This window comes from Channa argus, chromosome 11, assembly GCF_033026475.1.
Source record: "Channa argus isolate prfri chromosome 11, Channa argus male v1.0, whole genome shotgun sequence".
Classification (NCBI taxonomy): Eukaryota; Metazoa; Chordata; class Actinopteri; order Anabantiformes; family Channidae; genus Channa; species Channa argus.
In genome coordinates this window covers 8,053,130-8,066,745 of record NC_090207.1, presented here as the reverse complement: position 1 = coordinate 8,066,745, position 13,616 = coordinate 8,053,130, and the positions used below count along the sequence as shown (strand labels likewise).

At 40.0% G+C, this 13,616-nt stretch overlaps 1 protein-coding gene across 3 annotated transcripts in view; it reads right to left on the bottom strand.

Moving 5' to 3' along the window:
• Window positions 1-13,616, bottom strand: part of LOC137136714 (ADP-ribosylation factor-like protein 15) — an 85,196-nt gene that overhangs the window by 45,281 nt on the left and 26,299 nt on the right. For 2 of the 3 annotated variants that reach the window (XM_067522370.1, XM_067522369.1), the window contains exons 2-3: window positions 6,540-6,684; window positions 5,138-5,197 (exon numbers count right to left, since the gene is read on the bottom strand). In XM_067522370.1, coding sequence (XP_067378471.1) covers window positions 5,138-5,197; window positions 6,540-6,684 — 205 coding nt within the window. Of the gene's footprint in view, window positions 1-5,137; window positions 5,198-6,539; window positions 6,685-11,645; window positions 11,665-13,616 lie in introns of those variants that run through there. The other variant, XM_067522371.1, reaches the window with a different exon arrangement.

Sequence of the window (13,616 nt, the reverse complement as noted above, 5' to 3'; positions counted from 1 at the left end):
AAAACAGAAGCTAGTCAAGAACTGGGTCAGCACATTGGCCTTTGTATCTGCAACTTTGTGTCTGTGACAATGTATTTAATTGTGTTTTAGGCAAACTGTGACTTTATTAAGGAATTGAGGGGCTAAGGTTCATTCACTATTTGATACAGAAAGTGAAAATGAAATGTTTTGAAATTACAAAGAAGAGTAGGGTTCCTGCAGTAGCCTAGATACAAATAGTGCAGAGAGAAAAGCCCACATTTGCTGAACACAAGAGGCAACAATTTTTCAGTGATGGGTTTACTTCTTTTTATTTAGTAATGTGACTATGACTTAATAAATCAAGCTTGGAGGCAAATTCCAGTAAAACATAAGTAAGCAATTATACAGTTAAAAAAAAATAAATAAATAAAAAATAAAAGCAGATAGTCTTCTGCTTGAATTCAGATGGTCTCTCTTTGATGGCTAATGTTTCTGAATTCATCTGGGAAAAATAAAATAAAAATCAAACAGCTTGTGATCAGCCACATTTCTAATATTAGTCAATATAGCTGAAAACCCACTGTATATTTCCATTTTGTCTAAATTACTTGTTCGGTTTGTTGTTGGGTAATAAAACCAGTACAGGTACAGTTTTAGATGAACAGTTAGTATGAGTAATAGTTTTGACACATTTATCCTAAAACAAAATGCAAATATGTTGTTAATCAGGTCCCCCCCCTCCACACACACACACACACACACACACTCTCTTGAAAGAAACACTAAAAGCAACCTTCTTTGAAGTGCCCCTAACAAAAAGCAGACTGTCTTTGCCTTTGACAGAACTTCTACAATACATTCACGAGAGGGTGCACTGACAATAGAGAGCACTCTAGCAATAAAATTTGCTTACTTCATTGAGGCCTGAGCTTGGGCAGGAGCTAGCGTGAGTTGGAAAACACTTCAGCTGTTGATACACCCATTGACCGGAAGCTTCGGCAGTGTATTTTTTTAAGTAAACAGTTCCTGTGTGAGGCCTGGTCCAAAATCCAAATCAGTTGCTCTTTTTGAGCACGTAATTGAAACTGGTTTACAAAAATGCCTATGCATAAATAAGTTGTGTTTCTGTATATGTGTTCTCCAGACCCCTCCTCTCCACCAATGGAGCCACTTTCATCATGTGCCACTGTGACTGGTACAGCTGTTTACAGTTATAGATGAGTAATGTGACTGGTTGAGGGTTTAATTATTAATACCCGGGTATTTGGTATTTATATTACTACACCCAAGAAACTATAATCTGATGTGCTTACACAAACAGAAATGTGTTTACATAAAGCTATTCCCATTGTTTTTGCACAGGAGTACGTTGTGAATGCAACATCAAATGACATTATTGTTATCCTTAAACTTAGAATGTTCATGTCAGTGGTTGGTTTAGTTAATGCACTCAATTGTACTCATCGTGACTCACTCGTATGTGATGAGCAAGCAGAATAAAAAATATAAATAAAATGTTGGTTTTGTTGTTTGTTTTTTTACACACATTGTGGTCCTATTTGAGAGTAATACAAACCACACTGCATGACTATGTTGTAATGGTTTTACTCTTAGATGTGCTCACATAGTTGATTACCCTGTTGGTGGTCACAGACAATTAGTAAACGTTTTTGAGTGAATCTTTGAGTTTTGTTTTTCCTCATGCTCAATGCATGTGTGCATGATGGCCTAAAAATACGTTATAAGACTGACTCTATATACGTGACAAGATTTAGCAATTGCAGTGACCAATTCAGTGAACACACGCAATACACGTAGACATTTACCAAAAGTTTAATCCACACATCCTTATCTACAAATCAAACTTTAAACAAAGTCACTGCATGTGTAAAATATCCACCACTTTGCTTCACTAAAAGCCTCAACTCTTAGCCAAAGCTATAACACTGAAGAGCAACAACACTGACTGGTGATTATTAGAACAACTTCTTCATCAGCTGTCATGGTGTGGCATGAATGAATGCACACTGTGAAATGACCCGTCTAGACTTGACGTCATGTCACTGTCCACACACACACACACACACACACACACACACACACACACACACACACACACACACACACACACACACACACACACACACACACACACACACACACACACACACACACACACACACACACACACACACACACACACACACACACACACACACACACACACACACGACTCCTCTTTTTGTCCCCTGAGGTTCCCTTCACACCTAATCCCCATACCTGGTACTAGATGGGGAGCAAATACTCGAACTAAACATTTTATAATGCAAAGTGCTTAACGTCAATCAAAAAAAACAAAAAACAACAACAACTAAATTCATTAATTCATCATTCAGATTCATTCATTGACTACAGATACTATTTATTTTACAACACTTTGTTGCAGTGTTGTTGCCTGCTGATCAAATTGTTTAATTTGTGTCATGTTGGCCATCTTAAAATGACAATGCACAATTCTCTCCAATGCACAAGATATTTATTTAATTCCTGGTTGAAGTTTCAAGTGAGACCACACAGTTTGTCTTTTAGTGTGCACATCTGTTTGAATTTTACAAATAGTCTGCTGTTCAGCTGTGCAAATCAACTTATTTATACTTATTTCAGTTTAGACTTTGGATTTAATTATGTCACAGCTGTCTGAGCAATACACTCCCTGTTTGAAACTGAAATAACGACTGTGAGGCAATGTGTTTTATCAAGGCCAGACAATTCATTCACATCAATAGGCAAGAAAAGGAAAGTTGGACAGAAGATTGAAAGACAGGCAAAAGAAAGGCAAAGATAGCACTAAACGCACAATACCAAAGAACTGAAGACAAAGAGAAAAGGAAGAAAACAGAGACCGAAACCAGAGCTGAAGATGAGAAAGAGATTAAATGAGAACAAGATGGAAAGGAACTGAATGACAACTGCATTACCGAGACAAACACATAGCCTGGCCTATATCATTACAGGTGTCATACACCAGGGTTGGCTGCATATTGAGCCCAGTGGCTTTGGTTTAAAATAAAAGCTTGCACTTAAAACAATCTGTCCCAGTGCATTCAAGGTAGAGACCGTTAAAAATGCTTTACGCGGCTTAGCAACAATCCATGTTACGGTTGAGAGTCATCCATACTTACATGAATTCATAGTATGCAACATTAATAAGACGAACTGTTTTTTAAGCCAATGTCAAGTGCCACGTAGACGTCACTCCCAGCTTTTTTCTGCATTCAAAATGAGGACTTATTTGTTTCTCATGTGTGCTGCTCAACTTAGTTCACTTCTGTCTCTCAAGTGAAATGCGTCAAGGAATCATCAGACCCTCCCAGCCAGGGAAGTCTCACAGACGAAATAGTAGCCAACACAAAGTATTAACGGATTTGAGATTCCGTGTATTTTAACTACTTTTGCTTAAACAAAAACATCAAAAGCTGAACACAATTTCATCAGCAATTCTGCCTTAAATGTTCTTTCCAACTTCCAGTACCCAAGGTTTCCCGCATATGCAAGACATGCTTTACATTTCATAATGTAAATGTAGAATACCTCATTGAAATTTGATGGCATTTGGGAGGGGGGAGGTAGAAAATACATGGGAAGTGCTCCACTTCTTCATGCTCCTTCACAAGTGCTTCTTTCCCTTGCCTTAGTCAAGGCTGAGTAAAGAGAAGTCACAAAAGTATTGTGTAAAACAAGTTGTTGGGGGATGAAGCATACCAATTTCTCTGCATCACACTTTGTATTACTTGTGCATCATAGATGCACTGCAAAATAACAGAAACTAAACCAGGCATGATTACAAGTTTTAAAACCATAGGGAAGGGGTAGAAAAAAAGAATATGGATAGATATGGGAAGTGTTAAGTTACAAACCATGCAGGAATGGGCTACTTTAAATCAGAAAATCATCAGAAAAAAGTGACCGGGGTAACATTACGCAGCCACACCATCTCCCCCGACTCAACATGTACGTCATTTACATTTGGATCAAGAGGTGTACAGTTTCACTCAGCGAACCCCAAATAGACAGGGGATGGGAGGTGCATGTCAACATTTCACCTCAAACATAAACCTAAATCCAATACTGAGCTCTACATAAAAAGTAGTTACCAGGGGTGTCGAACCATTCACAGTGTATAGCACCGTAAATCCCTCAACTTGTGTGCTATGGGTACTTACAAAAAACAAAAACAAACATGCAGGGCAGTTATGGTCCAGATATGGAAAAGAGACCAGATTTCATCATCTTGTGCTGTGGTGGTAGCTAGTACTAACTTCTTTAAAACAAACATGTCATCTGTGAGACCAGTGTTTTTCCAACTACAATGTCCCACCAGACTGGCTTTGACCCAATCCAGAAAAGCCTCCTTTAAAAAAAAACCCTAATGCGCTCTGTCCAAATTTGGTAGCACCCTCGTTGGTGGTCTTTAGGTGTTTCTGCACGTGCGTGTTAGTGTGTGTCTGTGTGTATGTTTTTCATCTTCCTCGCAGGAGTGTAGGTTGCGTGAGCCTTAAAATTATGCACTGCACCTGTCATGTGCCTACAGTGCACATAAACATAAATTATTTTAACTTTCAACAAAACAGTAAATTTTCTCCTGTCACCAAGGTGCATGTAGCACTGACGGATCCCTCTCTTAAGCCTCCCTTTAAGGACTGGAGCCCTCCCACTGTCTCTGGTCTGTTTATGCATCTCCACCTCAAGATCCCTCATCTGTGCTTATTAAACTGCTTCCTCGAGTGCCGTACGTTTCCAGGAATAACAGTGCAGATTGTACAGCCACTTCAAAAAACACTAACAGGTATGACGTCTGTGAACAAATGTCAGCCTGTGAATGAACGGTATTATGTTACAGGAGGTAAAAATGCATCCTTGTATGCACAGTTGTTCATTTAAACGCTGCAAATTTGAACATTTGTACAGTATGATTTAGACTGATGTTACTGAGCATAGAAGATGCTTTATTAAGTGAAGATCAAAACACCACATTCCCATCCAATGTAAAAAGTTGTGTTTTTTATGCAGTTTTCCAAACTGCATTCAGATATGACGGAAACCACACGGAAAAAACAAAACTGTCAAATAAATTTCTGATAGCTTTGTGGTGTAAGGCAAGACAAGCATTTCTTACCTCCGAGTTCTTTTACATTTAAGATGGCATTTGGAAATGGCACTGCTTTGATGCTGAAACCTGAAGGGAAAAAAACCCATTGTAATCACAACAATTCAGTGTAGATGGCACTTGTTAGAAGTAATGATTAATATTGGCTGGATCTCTTAAACTGTGAGAAAATGTGTAAAAATCCACTTCAACATTTAGTCTCTCCAGGCTATTTTCTGTACCTTCATCTAAACCACCAGCTGGTGAACACAAAGAGCACTGTCAACATAGATGTGTTGTAAAAATGAGGAAAAAACGATGCTGTGTGGTCCTGGTTAACAAAACAGAAAAACAAGAAAATCTACACAGAAAAAAGTTTTTGTTCTATGCTGGAGTCCATGGAGGACTGAACTCAAGTCTAAAGTGCTACAATATATTATGTGGTTTGTTTCTGTGGTCGCATACAGTTGGAAAAAGTAAAGACACACACTGAAGGAAAAAATTTAATGTTGATAAAATTATGCTACAGTGTCTTGAGCGAAAGTCCTTTTCTTTAACATTTACAAAGAGAAGGCAAGATGAGAGACACTACAGATTAAGGTTCAATTAACATCTGAATTAACAAGCTAAATGTGGGTTTTAAGCACGACAGTGCAAAACCATAATGTAAGAAGTGGGGGAGGCCACAGGAGACTTCCTCCTCATTGTTCATCACAATCTTCCCCCTGTAGATTTTGGCAGATGCAGTCAAGGATGACAGCTAAATTTTATTTCCGAAAAGTCCACTAAAAAGATGTTAGGTGACAAATAAACGTATTTTTATCTATGAAAACCTATGCTGAGGTAGGCACAGACATCCTGCTTTAGAAAAAAAAACACACTTGCAGTCATAGGCAGCACATTTGGGAATTATATTTAGATTCTAGTGGTGAAATTGCACAATGACTGAATCTAAAAAGGGATTTATGCAACAGTGCAAAACTGACTAAAAGCCAGGGGAGGAAAAAAGAATGTCAGTGTCCTTTAGGGATTGCATAGTGTATATTAAACACAGAATGTTGACTAGCAGGAGAACAATGTACTAACCCTAAAGCCTCCTCCTCTGGACGAACTTAACACCATCCTCCCACTTAGAAGACTAGAAGAAAGAAGCTAAGTATCAGCTGGTGAGATCCAGCAGAAGGTTAATAGCATGAACACTTGGACATAGAAAGCAACAGGCCTACTGAAGACATGCTTCCCCCTATTGGTGAGCTGGGAAACCTGGTTAGTATTACCTACTAGCATTAACAAATACAATTAACAATTCTAATTCAGAGGGCATGTTGTTGAAAAACCAAAGCATCTAAAAAAAAATATATATAATAATTGAAAATTGAAAATCGTGTGAAAGGAAGGGAGATGGGATGTTATCGCCTCTTTGTGCACTTACCTGTTGTAGGTACAATGCCGTCAGTGCCCTCACTGCAGAGGCGGGAGAGCAAGCTGGTCTTTCCAGCACCTGTCAGGCCAATACACACCACATCATACTCTGGTCTTGGTGGCGGGGGTCCTTTACAGCACAATGCCCGGAAACACTGAAAGACAACAAACAAAAGTAATAATTTAGAACAACTCTGCATAAAGACTTGTGGACATTACAGGTTACTTCATAAGGCTAAGGCAGGAAACTAAAATGTCAAAAATATGCCTGGTCTATGAAATGCAGTACAGTCAGAAAGTTTTCAGACCCCCTTCACTATTTTCAGTTTATTATGTTGCGGCCTGATACTACAGTTTAAATAAAAAAAAGTCAAGAAAGAAATAAAATAAAAATAAATCTACATAACACGATAAAACAAAACCTTACATTTGGAATTACACATTTTTCAGTATCAAAGTAAAACATTATCAAATTTCAATCTAATCCAATCTAATCTAACCTAATTCAAGTAGCAAGTAGGGTATAAACTTGATATTTAACAATTATAAGTTTTGTATTGTTTTAAAACATACCAATTAGATATTCAACGAGCTCGTAAGTGAATTCTTGGCAGCAGTAATCTCAAACAAGCAGATTTACTTTGATGTTTAGGGTCATGCTGCATCACTCAGCGTCTTTTAAGCTTTAGTTGACACAGACAGTGTCATACCTTGATAAAAATGTAAATCCTCTCCCCTCAATCAGAAAGCTGTACTGGCCCAGAGGCAGCAAAGCATCCCTCCCTCAACTTCACTTCACTGTTGGAATGGTGTTTTCAAGGGCACTTTAAAGGGAACTTTATACACTACATACAAACATTTTCCAGCAGTGTTTTGGAGTGTCAAAGTGCTCAAATTACCTTCTTTTGTACACGTTTTGTTTAAGTGTAGACTGATGAAAATCGAAAGCACAATTCATTGCAACTGAATGCAAGTCAACAATTCTTTAGCACAGCACTTCTGCGCTTTTCCTTTCATGACACATGGGCCAAAACATCATATGTTTGTTGTAAATATCAAACTCAAAATTAGTGGTTTTATTGTATCAAAGTAGCTCTAACCCCCAGCTCTTGTTTGTTTTACTAATTTGCAGCAATTAATATTGCACTGATAGTAGCCTAATAACTGACTTTTTCCACACGGAGAATGATGTATTCAACATGGAAAAGGACAATAGATTATAGGATTTACTTTCAATAGGGATGTAAACGGGTGAAGGAATGTTACATGCATGCATCCAACCACTACAGCAAAACGTTTTTGTCTCCAGCATCTGTGTATGTGGACCCTATCTGTTAGGGCCCTTTGGTCCACCAAAGGCAGACCTGTCACTTCATGAATCACTGGCCTGGGACTGAAGGACTGAAGGCCTGCTGTGAGTCTTTAAGGGGCAAATGCAGTGTGAACCGTGAATAAAATCTTTAAACATCTGTGGAAAATTCAGTATCCAAAACTAAAAAGAGATATCTTACATTAGCAAGACAGGAACATGTCTGGACAAAGCGAGACAAGACAAGACACACACACACACAAACACACACACACACACACTCTATATATCACATTTCAGGTGGAAGAACATTAACACAACATTGCTTAATGCTCATGTCAGGTGACAGCCATGTTCAACACATTGGTGCTCTGTTCAATCAAAGACTGACAGGAGAGAAAACACAGCCACAAGGGTGGTTGAACTGCTTTACAGCAGAGTATACATTTTCCAGGTGTGCTTGGATTTGCCATTGAAATGTGTAAAATGTCAATGGGGTAAGAGTATACAATCAAATAAGAGGATACATCTTTAACAACATTCAAGGATCTTTGCCAAATGTTCCATATTTTGGTTCCTTAGCAATTCTGTAACTGCATGAAAAAAATGGGACTAGCAGTGATTGCTGCAAGGTACAACTGCTTCATTCAAACTGGAAGAGAATGGGAGTGCAGCACAAAGTGAGAGCCCCAGAGATAAGTGACCACCAGGGTCAGTTTTCAGAGCCGTGCCAAAACAGAGGTGCTGTTTGATGGAGATGTGGGGAATCTGCTTCAGCAGAACCAGACGTTGGCTGAGCAACCTGACCCCCCCGACTCCTTGGTGAACCCACCAGTCTGCTCAAACAGGAAACATTCTCCTCTTCCAGAAAAACGGTAAGATCAGAAACACACGCATGTCAAGATGGGGGAACTCATGTAAAAAACTTGGTTTGATGTCAATCTATTCTCTTCTTGGTCTATTCTTCCCTTTCCACCTGTATCCCCCTCCTCCACCTCCCATCATGTTCTTGTATGTAAAGGTTTCTGTAGAATATAAAATCTGTCCTGCAGCTATCAATCCTCCAACCTAAGTTTAAAAAAAAGGAGCTAGAGAGGAACTGGGGTGGCTTTGAAGCTGCTAAGAGATATTTTTTTTGCTAGACCAAGTTTATTTGACATAAAAGGCAACTAAGAAGGTTGATGTCTTATTGGCTACACAGGAGCAGACAGACAGCAAAACTCACCATGTACAGTGTAGGTTTCACAACAGTTAGCAACAGAGAATCTGGGACCTGACCCTGGGGTCCCCATGTACACAATGGCTCTTGTGAGATGGGAACTCCCACCTCTAGCCCTCTTTGACAGAACAAGATTGACGAGGAGAGTTTGGTCAAAAGGCTCACCGGAGAAAAATAAATATGTCCAAAGGCCTTTGCTTACCTCAAAATATGACCCTCCCCAATAAACCACACACTCAGGGATCTAAAAGTCAGTGTGCTGTGTCACTGAGACTGAGAGATGAAATAAGAGTGTTCTAAAATGACCAAATGTCCAGGGCATCCAGACATACAGCTGAGATTTAAGTAGAAGTGAGTTTAACTGTTCCTGAAATGTCACCAAAGTGTTTCACACAGTCACACTACATGAAAGGGACTTGAGTTTTTCTCACCTGTACTGTGTAGAACATGTGTCTATGGAGCCTTATAACCTTTACTTCCTTTCTTAATAAGTCTTATTTTAAACTACGGTTAGGGCTTCTGTGGATTAAGAAACAGAGCAATCTTTAAGAAAAATGAATAAAATCTTGCATCTCCTTGCCAAATCACTCTCCATAACAAGTCTGCCATTTCTACACTTTATCGATTGGCTGCCTCTTATAGGATTGGACATGTTTTAATTGTGCTTCTCTGAGCGACCTGTCGAGACATTACCTCACTGTTGTTGTGAAAGCTGATTAGCTAGGCTTTATGTAAATGAGAACCACTGTCAAATATAAATATCACTAAAGGCATAGTCAGATTAAATGTCTCCTTAAAATATGCATGACAGACTGAAGGAAAAAGAACCCCCACCCCCCACAAAAAAAACTTGAAAAAGACGTCAAGACATTTAATGTGTAACATAACTGGGCTTCCTGGCAGCAGACCAGAGCTCAAACGCACAAGAACAGAAGCTGAAGACACTACTGCTGGTCTACGAGTAGCTGTGCAAGGCCGGTTCAGGGCGGCTCCACCCAACTTCAGACACTAAATTCAAAAGCATTTTATTCCATGTACATGATGGGAACAGCCAATACTCTGGGTTAAAAAGGGAATTAGCAGTGTGAAATAATTTTGGCAGTCCCTTTGTGTCCTGGTGCTTTTCCTTCAAACAATGCTCAAAGCTGTACCATATGTTACAGTATGCAACCTAACCAATGCTGCCACAGAGTGTCTTGGTTGCATACCATTAACACGACATAGCCGTAGACATTTGGGCAGTACGTAAAAGAAAAGAATCGAAAAGTAAAAAAAAAAATAAGGTCAAAGCACTGGGTTCAGCTACTACATAAGGGTTCAGTTGGAGTTGAATTCTTTTGAGGAAAACTGTTTTGTCAATGAGTCATAACATCACCCCTTGTGTTTCAAATTCACCTGACGTAGTTGGATAGAACGGGAGCCAGGCTCATTTTAGAAAACCACTTTGTATTTTTAGAGGTAATAAATGTGGGTTAGAGGGAAGCCGTTACCACCACAGTGACTAGTTCATGTTTCACTCTCATACTTTCTGGCTACTATCAAGACACCACAGAACAGGAAAATGGTCAGAGACATGACAGCATGTTCCAAACTGAAGTACCCCAACAAACTCATTTTCTTTTGACTGGTTTGCTCTTTGGTTCAGTTGTGTACTAAAAAGTGGTCATCAGAGGATACATGCAGCATATGGTCTTCCCTACTCCTGCAGGTTCTTTTGATCCACCGCCTTATGTGAAAGAACATGCTGCGTGGAGGTGCATTTTTATTTTCTGCTGGATAACTGATTGTAGAAAGGGAACAAAGTACTGTCTCTGTACATCTAAACAGGTGTGTAGCATCAACCAATGTTGTTGCTGGAATACTAGGGACAAGCATGAAATTAATCCAATGCCTTGCCCAGAAAAAGGCTAGAAGCCTTATGGGAACATTAGGATCATAACAATGTATTCTGTTTATCCAGATGTTTGGCTTACATTATCCACACTTATCAAATACCACACTTACCACACAAAATGTCTTTGATAAACGAGATAGAAGAAGATTAAACTACACTGATGCTACAACAGTAAATTCTTACTTAAGAATAAAAATTTTATTTGCTTCCAAAAACACCAAATGTCAGGCCTAATTTATAGAGAAACAGTATACATTTTCCATCTGAACTAGTGGTGCAACCATGAATAGCAAGGACATAGTGTGAAGTGTTAGAGGAAGCAGAATACAACAAAAAGTGATAATGTAAGACTAACTTCTGTTATTGGCATTATTACTGAGAACAGAAAAATCCAACAGGCATACAAATGAGTCAGAAATGACCTTGTTGAAAACAATCCACATTGGAATTCTCTCAAAATTCCTTTAACACTGCGTGGAAAAAAATAATTATAGTTCCTTGGTTTATAAAGCAGTAAATACCTTAGTGAGTTAATCACTTCAATTGGTCTCAGATCTTGCCCGCATTTTGCACTTTGGCAAATAAGAGTGTTAATCTGGAAACTATGGCTTTAAAAAAAACATCTTGCCAGGATGTTGATGTAGATGTGCTGGCTCTCCTTAGACAACATAATTGATAAACATACTCTGCTTACCATAAGCTCCAGTCAAACAAACGCATGCACTTAAAATAAAAATGAACACAGTGGGTCATGTCCTTGCTCGACTCGCCTGTGGCAGAGCACACTTCCTCTTGAAAGGTAGGTTACACATCAACTGATATGCTTGAACTGTTTTCACTCAGCCCAGCCATGGTGCTAATGAGTGTAATAATGCCTGCTAAAAACTGCGGTATCACATCTTCCTCCAGGCATTTCCAACAGCTAGGCACAGAAAAAAAACAAACAAGACTTCCTTATTGGCCACTAATTTGCACAAGCTGGGTGTCTTGATTTCCTGACAACAGTGGTGCTAGCATAGGACAGACAAGAGGAAGGAGAGGAGAAAAGAGAAAGGACATCCGAGACACTGGCCTCTGGGAGTTATAGCCACCATAGAAAGAAAGACAGACAGACAGACCGACCGACCGGGGACACGGATGGGCAAGCAAGCCGTTTTTATTTTTCCAGACCAAGTGTCGGGACAACACTTGCGTGCAGGGCTCACTTCTGACCTTTGGAAATGACAGTCCTTTATATGGGCGTCCCGACAGAGGAGTGGTGCTAACAGATATGTGTGTAATACACACCAGCCACAGTCATAACACAGCCCTGCAAACACAGAGGTAAGCAGAGTGCAGGAGCGGAAAAGGGCATCTCGGAAGGCAGTCAAGTCAGGGATTGAAGGAAGGGTAGAGAGGAGAATGGGAGGTGTGGGGGCAAAGGGGAATGGAAGGGGCACATTCATTCATCCTCACCCCCCCACTTCAGTTGTTGTTATTTGCAGCTTTGAAGCTAGATGGGGGGTGCACGGTGGGACACTGTGTGGTTCAGTACAGTGAGAGAAGGGGGTGTGTGGGGAGCGCTGCATGCCATTCTCGTTAAGGGGTGAGGGAGACATGCTAGACATAAAACCCTACTCACTAGACTCTTCCCATGCTTAGTTGTTACCCCGCCAACCACAGACTGCTTCAGGCCGGGGACACAGCCACACCTCACAAAACCACTTACTTCCTTTATACTGTTTGATGACAACACACATTTCTGATCATGATGAATGATTGCTCAAGTCTTCCTGGTGTTTGGATAACACTTCCTCCACCTGCCACCACTCACATACTTAGCAGCACATTTTCCTTCCCGAAGGTGCAGGCAAGATAATACTGGAGGCACAATGCTTGTCACTACAAGCACGATTGACTGGTTTCTTGAAACTTTAATTCTGATTTAAACGCAAAATGCAGATTTGGCAGCAAGCACTATGACATGCTTTCTACTCTAGGGATGGGTGATGAAATACCAGATTTACTGCACTTCAAAAATGATGGCTAACTAAGGACACTAAACAGGTGCCATTCATTGCCCCCACATCAGAAATAGATCCCTGTGTAACCACAAACACCTGCATGCGCACACGTGCACTGTACATACTCAGTCTCACACACCCAGAAAGAGTACACTGAAAGCTTTGGAGGAAACTCGTCACTCCCATTCCATGCCTAGACAACGCACATCTTGTTGCGTGGAATGTTTTTGATGCAGTGAATGTTAAATATGTCTGTCTGTAGAGTTCAACAGCTTAAAACATGATATCACACAGACCTACTGGACTGAAATGACATGCAGCAATATTGAGATGACCCTGTCTGCGCCATTTCACCAGTCTGGTTAAGTAGACCGTGTCTTACTTAAGTCAACAAAACAACCCACAACCTATTATGTTTGCGTGTCTGTGTGTGTAAGGGAGGTCCTGTTTTAAAGCTGATAGGCTTGTCACTGTTGTGCAGGCACATCATCCTCTTATTCTGTAGCAACATTCACTCTCTCACTCTCTCTCTCTCCTATAACCCCTGCTGCCCAATTCATTCATCCCACTTCTGTCTGTCTGGCCCTCATTTCAGTGCTCGAACACTATTGCCCTGACGCTAAGGTGTCTGGACAAGGAGACAATCTGGAACACACATACAT